The sequence below is a fragment of the Hippocampus comes genome, unplaced genomic scaffold (assembly GCF_001891065.2).
Source record: "Hippocampus comes isolate QL1 unplaced genomic scaffold, H_comes_QL1_v1.1 scaffold252, whole genome shotgun sequence".
Lineage (NCBI taxonomy): Eukaryota > Metazoa > Chordata > Actinopteri > Syngnathiformes > Syngnathidae > Hippocampus > Hippocampus comes.
The window spans coordinates 140,249-160,099 of record NW_017805485.1 but is presented as its reverse complement, the minus strand read 5'-3'; the positions used below and the strand labels follow the sequence as shown (position 1 = coordinate 160,099).

The 19,851-nt window shown below is 41.0% G+C and overlaps 1 protein-coding gene across 3 annotated transcripts in view; it reads left to right on the top strand.

Moving 5' to 3' along the window:
- Nucleotides 1–8,290, top strand: part of LOC109519531 (CAP-Gly domain-containing linker protein 4) — a 34,018-nt gene extending 25,728 nt beyond the window's left edge. For all 3 annotated transcript variants that reach the window (XM_019876111.1, XM_019876112.1, XM_019876109.1), the window contains 4 exons: nucleotides 501–624; nucleotides 5,782–5,849; nucleotides 5,945–6,023; nucleotides 6,828–8,290. In XM_019876111.1, the coding sequence (XP_019731670.1) occupies nucleotides 501–624; nucleotides 5,782–5,849; nucleotides 5,945–6,023; nucleotides 6,828–7,197 (641 nt within the window). In that variant the 3' untranslated portion in view covers nucleotides 7,198–8,290. The remainder of the gene's footprint in view (nucleotides 1–500; nucleotides 625–5,781; nucleotides 5,850–5,944; nucleotides 6,024–6,827) is intronic.
- Nucleotides 8,291–19,851: the final 11,561 nt, after the last annotated feature.

Below are 19,851 nucleotides of genomic sequence, written 5' to 3'. Positions count from 1 at the left end.
TGTGTAAACTAATTCATGCTTGATCGGCCAAGTGCGTGCGCGCGCGCGTGTGTGTGTGACACAAACACACACACACACACACACACACACACACACACACACACACACACACACACATTTATTTATTTATTTATTTTTTCCGGAATTTTCAGAAAAGTCCACTTTCATCTCTGATGTTATAACTTGCTGTTGGTTAAGTCAACTGTGTCGCTGCTTTATTAAATAAGTTTTACTGACATCTGATCGTTCTGTTGCCATTTCCTTGAGCGTAGCTCCATCTCGTGGATTTATTGTAGATTGCGCCTTATAATGCGGTGCGTCCAATATATGAAAAAAAATTACAAAATAGGCCATTCATTGAAGGTGCTCCTCATAATCCAGTGCGCCTTTTAGTGCGGAAAATACGGTATACACTCTCTGCCAAAAGTATTGGAAGGCCAACACCTGAATTTAGCTGGGTCTTCTTCATGATCCACTTGACACTGTCTCTCTCCTTCCAGGCCACTGGTTGGGCATCGCGCTGGACACACCCAGTGGGAAGAATGACGGATCCGTGGGTGGAGTCAGATACTTTAATTGCCCACCAAGACATGGGGTCTTTGCTCCTCCCTCGCGTGTTCAACGGTGAGCGCTCATCTGCAAAGTTACATTTGGAATAAACCTCTGTTGGATTTAACAGTGTCTCAAGACAGAATACCCTGATGTCAGCTCCATCAAAACAATTGCCACTAATGATTTCCTTTGACAGTGTTATTTGTGTTAGTGTTGACTTCATGATTTTGCCCTGCTTGGCAAAAAGTCGCCTCTATGCTTGTAATTAACAGGAGTCGAGACGCCCAAGGCCTACTCTCGCCACGACTACTGCATTTAATGTGACAGCCAATGAGCCAACAGTGGTGACCCTTTTCGTTAAATATGGATTGCAAATATGGATTTTAAATCATAAATACAAGGGGAAAGCAAAATAATATCCAAGATAATTCTGTCATCTTGACCGATAGAATGAGCGTATATCTCTGTTTGACCATACGATAAGCATATGGGAAGCTGCCAGAAACAGAGGTTGTACTCTGTTTCCCTGCACTACATTCACGATCAATTGGATGCTCGCATCATTTACAGCAGCGGTCCCCAGCCATTTTTGCCCCACGGACCGGTTTACTGCCAGACAATATTTCCTTCAAGGCCGGATAGATACAACAAAATAATATGATATGACCTGCATGAAAACTGTGGTATTTTCTAAACATAATAATAAACACGAATCATGACACGAAGAATGTCCTATCTGGCCGCAACACTCTCTGGTGGCTATGGTAACGTTTTAACGTGCCTTCAAAATAAATACAAATATAAAGTGCATGAAAAACATGACTCACCATCGCCACATATTATGCAGAGTGGGTTTGGTGCGTGGGAATCTCCCGTTGAGATAAATCCGTATTTTAAGTAAGACTCCTGATATTGCCTATTAAATGTAGCCTTCTTTTTCTTGAAAGTCGTAAACTCCTCTTCTGTCTCCTGGCTGGGCCTTTTCCCCTTCACAAAGAAACTTTCCAAAGACGTTCGTTTTTTTTTTTACTCATTTTGTTAGCTCCTGAGTTTCATTTTAGCTGTAACCTATCACGTGACCATGAGGTGCCGCCTTCACCTGTGTCAAGAGTGACATATTGTAGACAGCTGTAACAGAGAATCCAGTAATTTTTCAAAATAAAACATCTTTCAGATTCCAAAATGAATAAAACGGCAGTTATGTAAGTTATTATTCTTTCTGTGCGACCCAGTACCAAATGACCCAATGGACCAATACCGGTCTGCGGCCTAGGGGTTGGGGACCACTGATTTACAGTATGCAACCACACTGTGCTTAAGTATATCTTGAGTAGTTTTTGTTGTTTGTTTGTTTTTTAAAGACCTAGAGTATTTAAAAGGTTTTGTTATTTTTTGCCGAAAGCAATTGTGTGTTTATATTTCCCCTACAAAACACTGCCACTCTTATTGAAAGTATCAAGTTCAATTCAGCATTTGGGAGTGAATTTTTGCCACTGGGAGCAATGGATCACCCTTGGATGTAAAGTGGACACTTTAATAAAACTGCAGATGGTGTTTTTCCAACTTTGTTATGCTGTTAATACTGTACGCAGTCTTGGCCACCATGAGCTATTGTCAGCTTGCCTGAGTGTGTCAAGGATGCATGGATCACTAATTAACCAGCATTCACATAACTGTGCAAATTCAACCTCTTGACGGTTTCTTTTGGGAGCTTGTGCTGCTAACTCCTCCTCCCATCGGTCTTAAATCAATTTACCCAAATACTTTGCCACCCCTTGTAGCGTATAAGACTTTATCTGCGTGTTCTAGACTCATTTATGCTAGATTAAAATAATTGGGGTATAACAGCAGTTACTGCTGTTATGTAATAGCAGTAAAGTGCAGACAAGAATTTTGCCAATTGCAGTGTGATGATCCAGTAAACATGGGTTGCAAAAAAGGATTCCCATATTCAATGATTTGTGTGGAAGATTTATATTCTTTTTCTTTTTATTTATTAATTTTTTTCTTCCATTTGTTTGTTTTAAAATAGCACGTCCCACTGGGCACACATGGTCATTGAAAGGCTAATGTGCTAATGTTATTGTGAGTGTGAACTCGGTGTCTTGCTTCTTTCAATGGCTTGCTGTACTGCACCATCACATCACGTGTCCACTTTCAACAGTCATCCAGCAAGAACACCAACGGTGAGAAATCACTAATGGAGAATAGCCAATGCACTAAATAAGCATCCAATCAAGTTGCTCTTATATCATCACCGATATTGCTCACAACCCCAAGGGGCAAGGCTTTAACATTAACTTTTTTTGCTCACCAGCCACTGTGGCTCGTGATTTCCCAGTTAGTAGGTATTTTCACAATCAATCAGTCACACTTTATTTGTACAGCACTCTTCACACATAAAAATGCAACTCAAAGTGCTGTGCAATTAAAACATGAAAATTACAGCATAAAAAGAGGATCCTCTTCTCCCCAACATACACAGATATATATCCCTGCACGCACTAACACACACACACACACACACACACACACACACACACACACACACACACACACACACACACACACACACACACACACACACATTTATGTATGTGCTCCCTCTTATGAGCTCTAGTTGGGAGATGAGCAGCAGTTTGGACCAACTGGAGACACTTGAGTGAGGACTGGCTGATTCCAAAATAAAGTGCAGTACAGTAAACTAGTTGAGATGAGATGTAGCGAAGGAATGGAATACTAGTTCTGAGTGCCGATGAAAAAGGAAGGGCTTTACCTTAGCCAGCTGCCTAAGATGAAAGAAGCTGGATTTAACAAAAGCACCGATTTGACAGTCCAATTTCAAATCATTGTCCAATTTATCACCCAAGTTTGAGACTGCTTGCTTTAGATAAGAAGCTAGGGGGCCCAGGTCAACAGGATGGGATGTACACAGTCCGCGTGGACCTAACACCATAACTTCTGTTTTATTTTTGTTGGAATTCAAAAAATTCAATGAGATCCACGCTTTGATTTCTAGACAGGACAACAGTAGTTTTAAGGACAATGCATCCTTTTTGCTTAGCCGGACATAGATCTGACTGTCATCTGCATAGCAGTGAAAGGAAACACTGTGTTTTCTTGGAATGGAACCTCAGGGCAGCAATACAGTGAAAACAGCAGGGGCCCCAAAATCGAACCCTGTGGAACACCACACAACAGAAGGGCATAGCGGAACTCAGAGGAACCTAGTCTAACACAAAAAAATCCTGTCAGCCAAATAAGAGTCTAAACCCCTCTAGAGCGCTACCACTTTCCTACCTTTATGCTTGATCAAAGGGACCAACAAACAGACAATATAGAATACAGCAGCAGACCATGAAACACAAGACCAGTAAAATGGAGAGCAAGGAGAGGAGACAACCTCAGTCGGGCATTTTATAAGATGTGTTATCTAATCCACTCACTTTATCATTTGGTAGCATTTTCATAGTCTTGCTTGTCATGTATTTTTTTTCCCCCTAACCATAGAGTCAGATTAGCTTTAACCCGAACCTGGCCTTCTCATTTGTACAAATGAAACAAATAGCATTCTTGAATCTTGTCTAAGTTTGCTTTATGTGATCAAACATGGGCCCTTGTCTTGGCTGACACAATAATGAATTTGTCCTGAATATGCTACAGCTATTGAAGCTGTTAGATGCTATTCACTCTTATTTACCGAACCTTTGTATCAATCTGCTCAATGGAGTGTGTGTCACTCTTGCTGATCGTAATCTAGGATCTCGTCTTGAAAAAAAAAAAAGTCACACCATCAAGAGTCAGTGAATGAGTTTGCATTTCTCCAATTCGACGACACATTTTATCATCTTACACTTTTTTGAGCAGTTGCCTGAGGACGAAGCAATGACTCAATAGGCATATGAAGTGCAAAAGTAGCTCCAGTAATTCGGGGGAGCCTGGAGAAACTCATTTTCAATATATATACTGGTCATCACATGCCAGTTCATTTGCTGGTTTTACTTCCAAATCAAGGTAGGGGCAATCTTGCTCTGCCACAGTAATGATCCACAGACCCTCGGGGACTTTGCAGCGACGTTCTTCTTCGCATTTCTTTATTGCTTTCATTACTCCCTCAACGTTGTTTCTTTTAATCTCCTATTTACACCTTCAATGAAATAGGAGCTGCTTTAGGCAAGAATGAACCTTTGTGTTTGCCCTCCCTTTTTTCATGTCCTTTTTTTGTTTCGTTTCCCCCCCTAATTAACCCTGAGGCCCATACTCTTTTTTTTTTTTTTTTTCCCAGCCATACACATGATTCTCCGTCTTCGGGAGAATCTCACTTTCTCTCCATCGAGCAATGGGTTTTGAACCTCCCTTTTCTTCTCCTGTCAGCAGCTCCAACACGCCATTAGGAAAACAAACAACGTTTCTTTTGCTGCAGGGAGATAAGATAATCCTTTATTACTCTCACAGTAATGACTCAATAGGCATATGAAGTGCAAAAGTAGCTCCAGTAATTCGGGGGAGCCTGGAGAAACTCATTTTCAATATATATACTGGTCATCACATGCCAGTTCATTTGCTGGTTTTACTTCCAAATCAAGGTAGGGGCAATCTTGCTCTGCCACAGTAATGATCCACAGACCCTCGGGGACTTTGCAGCGACGTTCTTCTTCGCATTTCTTTATTGCTTTCATTACTCCCTCAACGTTGTTTCTTTTAATCTCCTATTTACACCTTCAATGAAATAGGAGCTGCTTTAGGCAAGAATGAACCTTTGTGTTTGCCCTCCCTTTTTTCATGTCCTTTTTTTGTTTCGTTTCCCCCCCTAATTAACCCTGAGGCCCATACTCTTTTTTTTTTTTTTTTCCCAGCCATACACATGATTCTCCGTCTTCGGGAGAATCTCACTTTCTCTCCATCGAGCAATGGGTTTTGAACCTCCCTTTTCTTCTCCTGTCAGCAGCTCCAACACGCCATTAGGAAAACAAACAACGTTTCTTTTGCTGCAGGGAGATAAGATAATCCTTTATTACTCTCACAGTGGGGAAATTCATGTCGCAGCACTTTTTGCTTCTGTCAGAGCGAGGAGCAATCGTCTCAAGTAATCTATTTTTCTTTGAAATTTAAAATGGTATACACTGGCAGTTACTGAATTAAAAGTGACTTTGCTGCAGGCGGATTTGACACAGCTGATCATGTTCTACTCCTTATGATACATCTGTTTATTGTTTTGCCCACCCCCAGCATCCACGGATCTGTTGATTGCCTCTCGGAGCTCTCCTCGTCACATCTCACCCATCCATCAATCAGCGGTGAGTGTCGCCCATATTTCATCCCTCGTCTGAAATGTGTCTCTGCATTCATGGTGTTTTGGCAGAACGTACGCATTCTTGTGATTGTCATGCAGGGGTGATTCGCCGCAGCTTCAGCACCTCATCTGCCATTGCTCCACCCAAGGAGACGAGTAGGAGAAACCCTGTGACCAGGTGGGTCTTTCCAGATCATGGCCATCATTCTCGGCCACGGCGAAACGGACACTGATGAGAAGCAGTCGTGTTTCCGTTCTGGGCCGATTGTCCACCTTTCATTTCTCCTCTCCCCATCCGTGAAACGCTTCATCTATTAGATCATGTCAAAACCAGGTCCTGGGCCAGATCAGAAAGACACATTATTTTACGTGGCCCATAAAGCAAGCCATGTGTCTACTTTATTTTACGTGCTACAATCGCTTCCATAAATGTAAATTGTCTTAACTTGTAATAACTTTGAGAAATTGCAAGTGTGTGTTTGTTTCTTTTTTTTTTCACTTGTATTTTTGATATAAATTTGACAATAGTTGGACAAAAGCTTTTGGTTGACTTCATATTTCAAAAGTAGTTACCCATCAGTTTGTTGTGTGTAGGTAAAAATATGATGAGGCAATGATACATTGAAATGTTTTCACAGTCATAATTGTGCTCTGCGGGAAAGCGGAACTCCAATGTTGCCCTTAACAAAAATGAGTTTGACACACCTGTTTTAGATGCTAAGTCAACTGAAGCATCACGATATATGCACAGGTCTTCTGGCACCATGACCTGCAAGGTTTTGTGTACCTTTTGAGGCATGTTTTTCCCCTCAAAATGCTGGTTGCTTTTTAAATTGTACAACCATGGACGTTGCAATGTATTGAGCTTCTGTCAATTTTTCGGTAACTTTTATAGATAACATCTTGAACTTTTATGTCTCCCCCCTCCCCACCCATGCACCCGTTTGTCACGGGCCCCCAAAACCTGACGCAAAAACCAAAGATGTCGTTCCAACCCCCGTCGCCACCGCAGGAGCACATTGAGTGGAGGCAGCAGCAGCAGCAGCAGCATTCCGAGGAGTAGTGCCGGAACCGTCTACAGTTCTGACAACAAGGTCCGCCTCCATGAGGGCATGCAGGTCTTGTTGAACAGTGCCAATGAAATGGCCTGCATCCGTTACATGGGCATGGCTGACTTTGCTCCCGGCCTTTGGCTGGGTCTGGAGCTCCGAGGTCCCAAGGGAAAGAATGATGGTTCTGTCGGCGGCCGCCGCTACTTCACCTGCCGCCCGGGCCACGGCGTGCTTGTCCGTCCAAGCCGTGTTACCTATCGTGGCATCAATGGTTCGCGCTTGGTGGATGAAAACAGTTGAGAAATTGAACTTTACAGAAGTGTACAATCAAAAGTGGAATCTCGAGTTGAAACGAATCCACCTTTTAAAAAGCATTTATCATGACTCAGTTTTTTTTGTTTGTTTGTTTTTGAATATATTAGCTGAAAGCAATGATTTCATAGCCTGAATACAGCTACTTGTTTAGAAAACAGAATGAATGCACTTTATTGACTTAGCTTTGAATTCCCATTTGAAATCGTTTCAGCGGGAAATGGTGTAAGGAATTTAATAGGATGTTAAGCATTGCACTACTTCTAATCGGATTGCACTGACAAAAGTTAATTTCTTAGATCAGAACATGTTTATCAGACGGTAGGATTAGGAACACGCTATGACTCAAGGTATGTTTCCGTGGGTATATGTTTTCATTATTGGAAACAACCTGTGCTATATGGCTGTCATATTTTGCAGATAATTAATGGAATAGACTCAAAAACTCTTTCACTTGAGGTGTTTTTGTGACACTCATTTTAAGCCAAAAATTCAGGCGACGTTAGAACAGTGGAGCACCCAAAGTAGTTTTTAATCAAAAATATTTGTCTCCATCTTATGAATTACGTCAAGATGCAATGACTGAACAGTGCGTCATGTTTTGGCCTGCAACCTTTGGCTTTGTTTCCGTTGTTTTCTGGAATACAAAAATAGCAGTTTGAATCACATATTTTGACAGGAATATATACACTCATTTTAAATGAGAAAAATTAACTACCTTTTTTTCCTAGCTTGGACTGTTGTTTAAGGCTTCATCTTTTAGTACAGTGTAACATTAGGCCCGTCGCACAGCGAGCGACGGTGCCAAAACTGACTGAACTGTCTCGCAGAGTGGCCGGGTTTGGCAACTACTTTTCAGGAGTTGCAACAGACTGCCAGCCATTGGTTTTACTGCAGTGCAAAAATTTGAATCGCATTTCAACTTCGCAGGTGTAACGTCCAATCAAAAATGTGATATTTTCACAATAACTTTGACAACCAAAAAAAAACGACATATCCAGATATGTGAGTGTCAATGTGCAGCCGCCATTGACAAGTTCTACCCATAAACTTGCAATACAGTGGATGTGTTTTAAAATGATACTTAACTTTTTATAATTTCATGTGAACCTATGGACAAAATAGAAAACTCTCTCAGAAATGGTAGAATACAGTGACTGAATGGAAGCAACAGGCTGTGTATTATCCATAGTCTTCTTTTATTCCTCACCTATTTCTTCTCTTCGTCTTAGTAGAATCAAGGGTGCACATAACGATTTTACTGTGGTTCTCAAATGAGCGCCAGAGGTTGTTGTTTGGTGGATGTTTTATCTTCCAGACCCTCCGACTCTGTGGATAAACTTAAAAACTTAAGGGCGCCTCGAGGCAAAGTAGGGCCTGTGGGCCATTTGCAGCCCGTCTTCAGTCTCTGAACCGGCCCTCGAAGCCTTTATCGATCATACTCAAATGTTGAGTATGCACTGCTTTTATTTTGATGTGCTTGCATGTCAGCAGTGCAAGCGAACAAAAGCAGCGAATTGTCTTTCGTGTTGCCAAATGAAAGATATTGTCGCTGTATTCAGTGGCTTTTCCAATCATTCTAGTATTTGAGGGAAAAAAAGGTTCTTATCACCAGCTGTTATCCTCATGTTAGCAACATTCTTATTTTCTGCACAGTGGAGAGAAGCGGAGAATTTGCCCTGGTGATGCTTTGGGATCCTAAGAATGGCTAACTGGTTTATGCTAATAATGTCAGCACACCTAAAAAAAAAAAAAAAGTGGCTGATTATAATTTTTTGCAACAGTTTAACATAGTTTCATAATTGCAACAACGGATGCCATAGCTACACAAGTGACAGCTTATTAAAACAATACAATTTCCTGCTTTAGGAAAAACAAAACATTCAATTCATATCAATTGAGTTAGCATGTCGGTGTGGCCCCTTCAAAAACTTTTCACCAGGGGAGGCACTACTCCCCTGGAGTCAAATATTACAATATGAACCCAAAACAGAAGATGAGCCTATATTTCATTAAAATATATGTGTCAGAAAAGGTCAAAATTGAAGTTTTCAAAGCATTGAATTATGTTTCAACTGATTCCACACTGTTCAACAATGTGAGAGCAAAAAAAAAAGAATATTCATTCATTGTTATTTTTTACATATCTTTTTAAATTAAAAAAAGTATTTTCTTCCCTTTATATTTAATATATAATGAAAACCCAGATTATAAAATGACCTGTTTGGTATGATGTTTGATGTTTCCAACAAACTAATGCATTTTCAAATCGGTAAACAAATCGACGGATTAGGAGAGCTCGCCTCGGGAGTCCCGGTTCAAGATGGCGGCAAGGCCTGCACGTCCACAACTTTCCGAGATTTCCTCTCGTGGAATTGCATTCCTATGGACTTCTTTTACGCATATGTGCTAATGGGGAGCAGTACTGCAACATGCTGGCAGCGGCATGGTACTTTCTGGACGCCAGTGTTCACTTTGAATCGCTTTTACATACATCAAATATATTAGACTGTTGAACGTCAGCATGTGCAATACAAATGTGTAATAAAACACGTTTATGAGCGATCGAAACACAAACAGCAACGTCTCTTCTGTGATTGCAGACGCCAACTGCCTGCATGGTAACTGGAGTGCAGGGTACCTGCGATGCTTTATTTCACCTTCTGCCCATGTATTTGAACAGGGAACGGGCACATTCTGCTATTTAATGATGAAATAATTTATATTGTTGGATTGAAAAAGAAAATTTGCTTTACAGGGTCGGGCGGGTTTGGCCACCACGTCAAGTTTCTCTTGTGGCGTACGGTCAACTGCAGTCAAGCCAGCACGGCAACAATTGTTCATCCTGTTGTAATGCGCCATGAGGGTCAATTTAAAAAATGAGGTATAACCAGGATACAATACCAATTACAATGAAACTGAGACCCTTAAACATAATTAAAAACAGAATATGATGATTTGTTTTTTAATTGAATGCACCACAAAGACAATATATTGAATGTTCAAACTGATCAACTTTATTGGGCTTTTTTTGGGCAAATAATCATTAACTTAGAATTATATGGCTGCAACTCATTCACACACACACAAAAAAAGCTGGAACAGGGTCATATTTATCACTGTTACCTCACATTTAAACGTTTGTGAAATGTGAACAGTAATTGTTTAAGCTTTGGAGGTGGAAATATTTCCCATTCTTGCTTGATGTACATCGTCAGCTGTTCAAAAGTCTGCGATTTCCTTTGTCATATTTTACGCTTCATAACGCGCCATACATTTTCAATGGGAGACAGGTCTGGACTGCAGGCAGGCCAGTCTCACACTAGCACTCCTTTATTTTGAAGCGACACTGTTGTAACACGTGCAGAATGTAGTTTGGAATTTTCTTGCTGTAATCAACAGGAAAAAGGTGTCGCTTGAATAGCAGTATGTGTCTCCAAAATCTGTATGTACCTTTCAGCATTTATGGTGCTTTCACAGATGTGTAAGTTACCCAATGCCTTTGGCACCAACATAAGCTGGCCTGACCGCAGTCACGCTCACTGAGCGGCAATATGTTTGGTATGCACATGCGCAGTGAAACAGTGTAATCTGGTGCAGTGTTACATTTGTAGCTCAAATGCGCACTTGCGCACCCCTTACATGTCTGTAAAGATTAGAATAGAGGTACAGATCGAGGGCAAACCACTTCTTCCTTGTCAATGGCTCTATGTTTGTGGTTCAATTAAAAAAAAAAAACTTTTAGCTTCATTTTTCTAAATGTGGCGTCTCAAAATCTTGTCCACTTATTTCATGACATGTAGCATGAAAGTCGCCGACTGCCTTTTTTTTTAAATTCAATTGACTTATTCAGTTGATTTTGGCCGTGCCACTCGGAGTGGAGCGCACAGACTATGTATCAGTCAATTTGTTTTGTTTTCTTTGTTTTGTTATACAAACAGTACCAACATTTGTAGAAGCATGCGTTTGATTAGGAACCATCAGTACCTTCATTTAAATAAGGCAGCATGGGGTATAGTCGCAAAAGACATTTAATTACATCAGCTCAAAAAGACAAATGCAATCATCTTAACGTTCTGAGGTTGAACTTGGTAGCATCCCATTTGATTGAAGTTGTGAGTCTACCGCAAGTCATCCATTGTGCATGTGCAACAGAGCCCCTGATGTGTAAAACACTCAAGTAGCATTTAATTATGGTGTGTGGGCCACAATTGCAGCAAAAGGATCTTCAGCAGGCTTCTGTCATAGGGTGGCCACTTGCAATTGAAAGAAAGTGGAGGTCGAAGCCCAACCATTGTCTGACTCCTCTTTCCAAGCAAGTGAGCAGATTGCAGCCTAAACGTATAAGAGCAGATAGTGCTACTATTAAATGAAAATTAAAGAAGCCATATGCAATATTGAAATGCTCCGTAACCTATTGGACAACTTTACTCATTAATTCTTTCAGATCCATTGGGGTGTGACCCTTGTCTTTTTTTGGGGTGATATTTGGATGTTTATTTGTTGTGCGAATGCATCCTAGCAAGGTTTGATATTGTTGACATATTTGCTCAAATTTGAAATGAATAAAGCAAGCAATTCGAAAATTGACTCATTGTTTATTTTTCTTTCTCTGTCTCTCTTTGCGAAGCCTAGCTGAATCTGCGTGACTCACATAAACAAGAGCAGTTGATTGAATTCAGTGACGCAGAAGGAGCTTAATTACAAGCAGTGGTTTTGCCTAGCGGTTACATTCCCGCAGAACTTCCTGAATCTCAAGTATTACCAGAGACTTTTAAAAGGCTCTGACCGACTCTCTCTCTTGATAAGTCGGTCTCAGGAGGAATGTGTTTAGGTTCTCACTGCCAGCCCCATCTAAACAAGCCCATACTTACTTTTGATTCGGTAACTATCAGACATTAAGACATGAATCTAATCGCGTTCTTTTTAATAATAATAATGATAATACATTTCATTTATAAGTGCCTTTCAAGACACTCAAGGACACTTTACAACCAAAACAAGAACAATAAAACCACAGATAAAATATATAAATAATAAAAGGAGAGATGAATTTAAACTGAATATACGGCAGCTTCCTCCTTATGGATCCGGTACAATTACCTAAAATAATTTGAAAATCATTGTTATGACCTTCAGGACTCATTATTATTATTATTATTATTATTATTATTATTATTATTATGATTAGAGCCGGAAAAAGCCTTTAGTCATTGCAATGACAGTCACTAATTATGCTGTATTCTCACTCTTTAAGGTGTGATGGAATAAAGAAAAAGGAACCATTCTGTAAATATGTCTTCATGAAATGCTTTCTTGCAATAAAGTGGGAAAGTCGCGAGAGCATTTAAGTGATAAATCAATAACAAAGAGCGTAAATGGAAAACATGGACAAATTGGGATTGTGTTCATGAAATGTGTCTACTCATTGATGATTCAAGGTGAGACAAAAAAAAAAGATAAAATGTGTTACGTTCGGCTAAGAAAAGAAAGAAATGACCCTGCATCACTTTCCACAGAGTTCAGTCTTGATTTTCCACAAAGCCCAGATGAAAAGTGGTTTTAAATCCACTTTGACAAAAAGCTGTCATTTGCTATGATGATGCGCACTTTAGGTGAAGCAGCCGGTCGATCAATTCGGTATCCTCACAAAAATCCAATTCGAACCACGAGAGTTGGTATTCCAGAAAGCCATCGGTACTCAGGTGAGTCCCCTACGTAACACTGTAGCCACTGTTCTCTGTCACTAATCCATTCTAATTATTTTTGTATATTCCCAAAAGAAAAAAAAAACATCTGATGATCCTGTTTGTCTCATGTCTTACACAAAGCTCTAAAAACAAGCCCGTGCCTCCCACATTCAATACAGCCTTCAGACCTTTTAATACTAACGGCATAAAATAAGGCCTGCAGTACCCTTGTTTTCAAAATTGAACATTCCCCAGGAAATTTTTCTTTTTTGTTTTGGTTGAAGTAATATGTAGCCAGAAGGTGACATCCCTGACTGACAGAAAGAGGATATTTGTGAGTCTGAAAACTAAACATATTAACTGAAAGCTGCACCGCAGTAGCGCTTTGTCACCTGCAGCTTTTATAACGGAAGTTTGTCAACATTTCATTAGCATAACCAGGACCTCAAACTGAGAAGAAAAACAAACCTCCCACTAAACTCTAAACTTTGTCTTGTGCTGCTTTCTCTTGATCCAATATTTCCCAGTGCGTCTCACATTTGACAGTATTTGTTGTGTGCCACCATCTGTCAAAGTCATTGTGACAACCTACCAACTCCCGCCCCACCTTATTTGAGTTTCCTTCTTTTTTTTAATTCAACAAATCTGTGAAGTGTATGTTGGAAAACATTATGGTGAACATATGATGATGTTGATATATGTGATGTAAGTTGAGGGTTCGTTGTTTTTAATGGATGGCTCTACTTTACGAACGGCAAAAGGAGAGCGGGATTCCATTTGAATGCAGCTTTATTGAAAGGAGAAAAAAAAAAGGACGTCTGCGCCGATCGAGAACACACTCTTCGCCACTAAAATCACATCCTGCTTCCCTTACTTCAACAGCCAATCAGAAGCCATCAACATAAAAACATGTCAAAGCGATTATTAAACAACACAATGCAATTTAGGTAATCTTAACATGAAATGATATGATGCTTAAACATAAAATGACAATTAATAAAAGAACATAACCCTCCAGTGGCATGAAATAAGCTACAGCCCCCAAATGCGCACCTACTAAATCAATTTGTGAGTAAATTGAGGCAAGATCATCAGTATTTCAGTCGTCTTACTTTTGGTGACACTTTTGTGCGGTGGTGCACTGTGACATTTTTCGAACGTAAAATGGGTGGCTTGGCTAACACAAGTTTCGGCAACACTGGTCCAGAGTGCACCCTGCCCCTAAAGCCTTGTATCCGATGCTTTCTTCAAACGATAAAAGATAACTCAGTACCGTATCACGGTGCATAAAGTTGCACCGTCTGCTGTTTGAATAAAATCGAACAAAAGTGATCCCGAATGGAAAACAAAGGAGCTCATGAAGACCGGGGAGCAGAACTGCGGTGTGTTTTCTTCGCCCCGCTGGCACTCATAGAATTCACTTTGCTATCGCAGCCCCTGTACATTGCCACAAGATGGTGCTATACTACAGCAAGGCCATAGAGCACAGGTGTAAAAGTCAAGGCCCGGGGGCCAAATCTGGCCAGCCACATCATTTTATGTGGCCCGCGCGAGCAAATCAAGCATGTCAAGTTCCATGATGCTTGCTAAAGTCTGAACCAAAATTTCAAATTGTCATATGTAATCCACAATAACAGTGATTATTTTTGACTTCTGATTTTAAAACTAGTTATCCATCAATTTGTTGTGCGCTGTGTATGTAATATGTGGAGGTGATTAAACATTTATATGGTTTCCCAAAATTCATAACGGCCCTCCAAGGCAAACCGTAACTACAATGTGGCCCGTGACAAAAATGAGTTTGACACCCCTGCCAAAGAGGGAGTGGTGGTGGTGGTAGTGGGGGGTTATAATGTATCTCCAGGAGAAATCTGTGTTGCCCCACTTAAGCCCCTCCAGCATCTTATTTGATATTGTAAACTATATTTATTAATTACTTTCTCAGCCCCTCCCACCCTCCCCGTTTAGCCCTGGAAGAGATAAAGCCTGGAGCCGAAACCGACTGAACTATCAAACAGTGTGCATGGTTTGACAACTACCGTATTTTCCACACTAAAAGGCGCACTGGATTATGAGGCGCACCTCTAATGAATGCCCTATTTTGTAATTTTTTTCATATATTGGACACACATGCATCCACGAGATGGAGTTACACTCAAGGGAATACCAACAGAACTGCAGCAACACCACTCGAGTGAGGCGCGCCTCAGCAGTCCATAGTCCATTGCTCTCTGCTGTGCGCGCAGGAGCGCGAGCACGAACGCACGTGGTTCAACCAATCAGCGCAACCACGTGACAGATCAAAGAAGCTTTGAACAAACGACAACAGCTAAGCTTAGCTGTTGAGTGGCGTTGCTACAGAACGACCAGATGTCAGTAAAACTTATTTAATAAAGCAGCGACACAGTTGACTTTACCAACAGCAAGTTATAACATTGACTCGTTGACATTTAACTCTCTTACCGCTGCTCTATTTCCGTGTTCACCTGCGTAACCCGATCGCCTTAAGTTTGAACTCTGCGTTGTAAGCAGATCTCTAGCAAGGAGCCATTTTGGGGTTGACATATTACCGTAATAACTAAACTAGCAAGGCATTGGGTTTTAAGGCGCGCTGTGAGCTTTTAAGAAAATGGAAGGCTTTTAGGTGCGACTTTTAGTGCGGAAAATACGGTAGATGAATATTTATCAATCAAGTTACCATTTGTGTTATCTGTTGTTTCACTTTGTCATCGATTTCAATCCTACGGCCACGTCTGGTGAGGTTTGCTAACGTCCCGTGGATCTTGAATTTCTGAATAAATGCAAGTGTAGTGACAGAAACTTCAAGCTTATCTTGTGAGTCTTTGGACTTTAGCGTACTTGTCTGTTGTTTTCTTTCTTTTCTTTCCAGAGACAATGCTCTCCTTTGCTTCCAGGGGTCCATGTGTAGTATGGTACACAACATGTCACCTAACATTACTGTGATTTCTCGTCACCCTTTAAATAGGCCGACTGACTGTTGAGAAATTTGAAGACAACTGTGACTATGTTTACATGTAGTCAATAGCCCTTTTAAAACCCAAATATTGGCAGTATTCGGGTTTTTAAAGGCCATGTAAATGCATACAAAATCCCAAATATCCTCTTATTCGGGTTTTTAAAAGCCTGAATAATACCCCTGGCTTACCCCTTTTCTCACCCGACTATTGGATAATGTAAATGGGATCGGGTTACCTCTGGTCGAACAGGCCATTGATTTGTGTTGTGCGTCTGGGTTATTTCGAATGTTCCAGAAATCTGAAATTTCGACTGCATGTAAACATAGTCCATGATGCTAATCAAAGAACACAACTTGATTGAAAATTATTTTTAATCTCTTCTAGGGTACCAAAATTGTGGTCCTTGCCTGTTTCATGAGTTAGTTTAAAAATAAACAATACATCTTTGCTGTCTGTTATGTATTTATTTATTTAGCTACTTCATAAAACGGATGGGAAAAGCCAGAAGTATTTTCTCCACAGTAGTAATGACAAGGAATATAAACTTAGGGAACCTTCTGAGTCATCCAAACCGTCTAGAGGATTGCTGTCAACTCCCATGGATGATTTCCTTCAAAGGTATAACTTATTTAGAGGCAATGCTCCAATTGCCTCTTCAGACATGCTCAACTGTTTGGCAGTGTTGAAATGCTGTACCCAGCATGGCTGTGTTGTTTTTTTCCTTCTCAACAACAGATTGAGCCAGTATGGGTCATTGCACTGTAGGGACTCATACTCTGTGAAAAAATAGGTTACTGTCGAGGTCCATTTTTGCTCTCCAAGGCCCTTTTTATATGTACCCTGTAGGGTTCACAATTAGACCCCTAGGTACAAATAACTACTGTTTACGGATAGAAAAGGGTACACTAATGGTCTATACGGGAAAAGGGATTATTTCTGTACCTTTGGGTTTGCATGTACAGTAAAGGGTACAAACAAGTGCAAGGCCTATGTGAATGCCTTTCGAAAGAGCCCACTGTTGTATGGAATGCAGCTTAAAGCAGTGCTTTAAGTGGTACTTACCAGTATGGACCGGAGTACCAGCACTTCCCAGGTTTGGCTTCTAGCAATCTGGGACTTTTTACAGCATACCAGGAGTTCACATAAGCCTTCAGTACCCTCTCTTCTTCTATATAGTACTTCCCAGGATGCAGTGTGGCATGCAATACTGAGCTTTTTCCATCCCGGCCGGGGTCATTATTCATTATCGTTGAAGTGTGTTTATGGTAGCATCAGGTCATTCAATGTGTATCTTAACTGCCGCGTTCAATTTAAAATGCAGATTGTTAACATGAAATCGTGACTGTGAATTATGTCAAAACAATTCCCGTTAATTTCACTTGATGGCAATATGACACACATGTACATGTAATCGTACTGTTGAACTGAGTGCTACTAATTGATATGAGTGATGTGATTACAACTTGGTAGGGGAGTCATTAAGCTTCTCATTCATGGTCTAGACAGTACCCTTTGAGCAAATATGTATTCTTCAGTACAGATTTGTCGATTAATGGTACAAATGTTTAAGATAGATGCTTTATGTACACACCAAAATGTAACTCTTTCATTTTTGCTCCCAGTTTTTGTGAGCTGGCCTGAAAGATCCAAAACTTTGAGGTAGACTGGGGCATAACCATGGATGCGGAGGTGGATGAGGAGTGTAATTTTGTAATGGATTCTGGAGGATATGGGGAACCAGCGGAGCTTCTGAAGAAATGATGGGTTCATATTTGGAGATTTTCATGAGAATACGGGCAGCACTGTTCTGGATTAATGGAAGTTTTATTTACACATTTAATAGCACTCTCCTTAGTTTGTAAGGTGTAGGCAGGGATTACATTTAGATTTTATATGCATGTGTAAATGCTTTAAAACTTGCTTTCTTTATGAATCTTGTTTAATCTTAAAGTGCATTACTATATTTTTCAATACCAATTACTTGTTAAAGTTTGTACAATCAGTGGGATCAGTTGCAATGCATATATGTGAATGATAAAAGTAAATTGCACATTTGTCGAAGGAAATGTAAGGTGCTTCATGAAATGTTTTGTAAAAGATATGTTCATTTAATTTCAACATTTTCCTAATGTTCTTGTGCTTCTTTATACCAAAACAAAGGAAAGACATGTTGTTTTGGTTATTTATAGCAAAGTATGGTATCATTTTAATGGTCCGGCCCACTTGACATCTACCCAGGCCGTATGTGGCCCACCATGTGAAATGAGTTTGACACCCCTGGTCTAGACAGTACCCTTTGAGCAAATATGTATTCTTCAGTACAGATTTGTCGATTAATGGTACAAATGTTTAAGCTAGATGCTTTATGTACACACCAAAATGTAACACTTTCATTTTTGCTCCCAGTTTTCGTGAGCTGGCCTGAAAGATCCAAACTTTGAGGTAGACTGGGGCATAACCATGATGCGGAGGTGGATGAGGAGTGTAATTTTGTAATGGATTCTGGAGGATATGGGGAACCAGCGGAGCTTCTGAAGAAATGATGGGTTCATGTTTGGAGATTTTCATGAGAATACGGGCAGCACTGTTCTGGATTAATGGAAGTTTTTGAAGATTTTTTTTTTTGTGGGGGGGAATACCAATGAGTAAGCTGTTGGAGGAAACAAAGGTGTGAATGCTCTCTCTGTAACATCAGCAGCCAGGGAAGTGCAGAGCTTGCAAACGTTCTTAAGTCTAATTATGTAGGTGGGTTGAGGTTGCTGACTGTGGTTGAGAGGATGTCTTGACTGGAAATGGTTATAGCGTATGATTGGACCTGATTGGGGGCCACAGGGGGATTACAATGACTTTAATTTTAGAGCTGTTAAGCGTCATTTACAGTATTTATATCACCCTTAATAACGACTCTCAAAGGGCTTCACATGCTCACAGTTTACAAATATTAATGACATCTCCTGACCTTCACCCCCAGGAGGGCAAGGACAAATTCAAAACACCCCATCTGGGGAAAAATTAGAAACCTTGAGAAGGGGCCGCAGATGGGGGAATCCCCCTTACAGGATGACCAGGCTGCAATAGATGCCGGGTGGTCAACATTCGACACAATAATGTACAATACATTGTTAGAATAATATTAAAGTCAATTTAACAAGATGAAAGTGCTGCAGGGAGATGCCTGAGGGGCCCCTTCAGAACACCCAGCTGGTCAATGAAGATATCTTCAGAAGAGAGTCACCGAGTGGTCGACCCAGCTCTTGTCCAGCTCAGTCGGTGCAAATCATGTCCATATCGGAGCATAATCCGTACAGCGACATCCAATTGGGTCATCATCACCTCGGGAGGAGGGGGAAGGACAAAGAGGAAGTGGCAGAAGTGCAGGGTACGATTCCGGCTCTGGCCTTCCTGTGAGGAGTTTGCATGTTCTGTGCCTGCGTGGGTTTTCTCTAATGTACAATACATTGTTAGAATAATATTAAAGTCCATTTAACAAGATGAAAGTGCTGCAGGGGCCCCTTCAGAACACCCAGTTGGTCAATGAAGATATCTTCAGAAGAGAGTCACCGAGTGGTCGACCCAGCTCTTGTCCAGCTCAGTCGGTGCAAATCATGTCCATATCGGAGCATAATCCGTACAGCGACATCCAATTGGGTCATCATCACCTCGGGAGGAGGGGGAAGGACAAAGAGGAAGCGGCAGAAGTGCAGGGTACGATTCCGGCTCTGGCCTTCCTGTGAGGAGGTTGCATGTTCTGTGCCTGCGTGGGTTTTCTCTGGGTACTCTGGTTTCCTCCCCCATTCCAAAAACATGCGTGGCAGGCTAAATTTTCCCTAGGTGTGTGAGCGCAGATGGTTGTTCGCCTGTGTGCCCTGCGATCGGCTGGCAACTGGTTCAGGGTGTCCGCCGCCTACTGCCCGAAGACAGCTGGGACAGGCTCCAGCACACCCCGCGAACCTTGTGAGGATCAAGGGGATTGG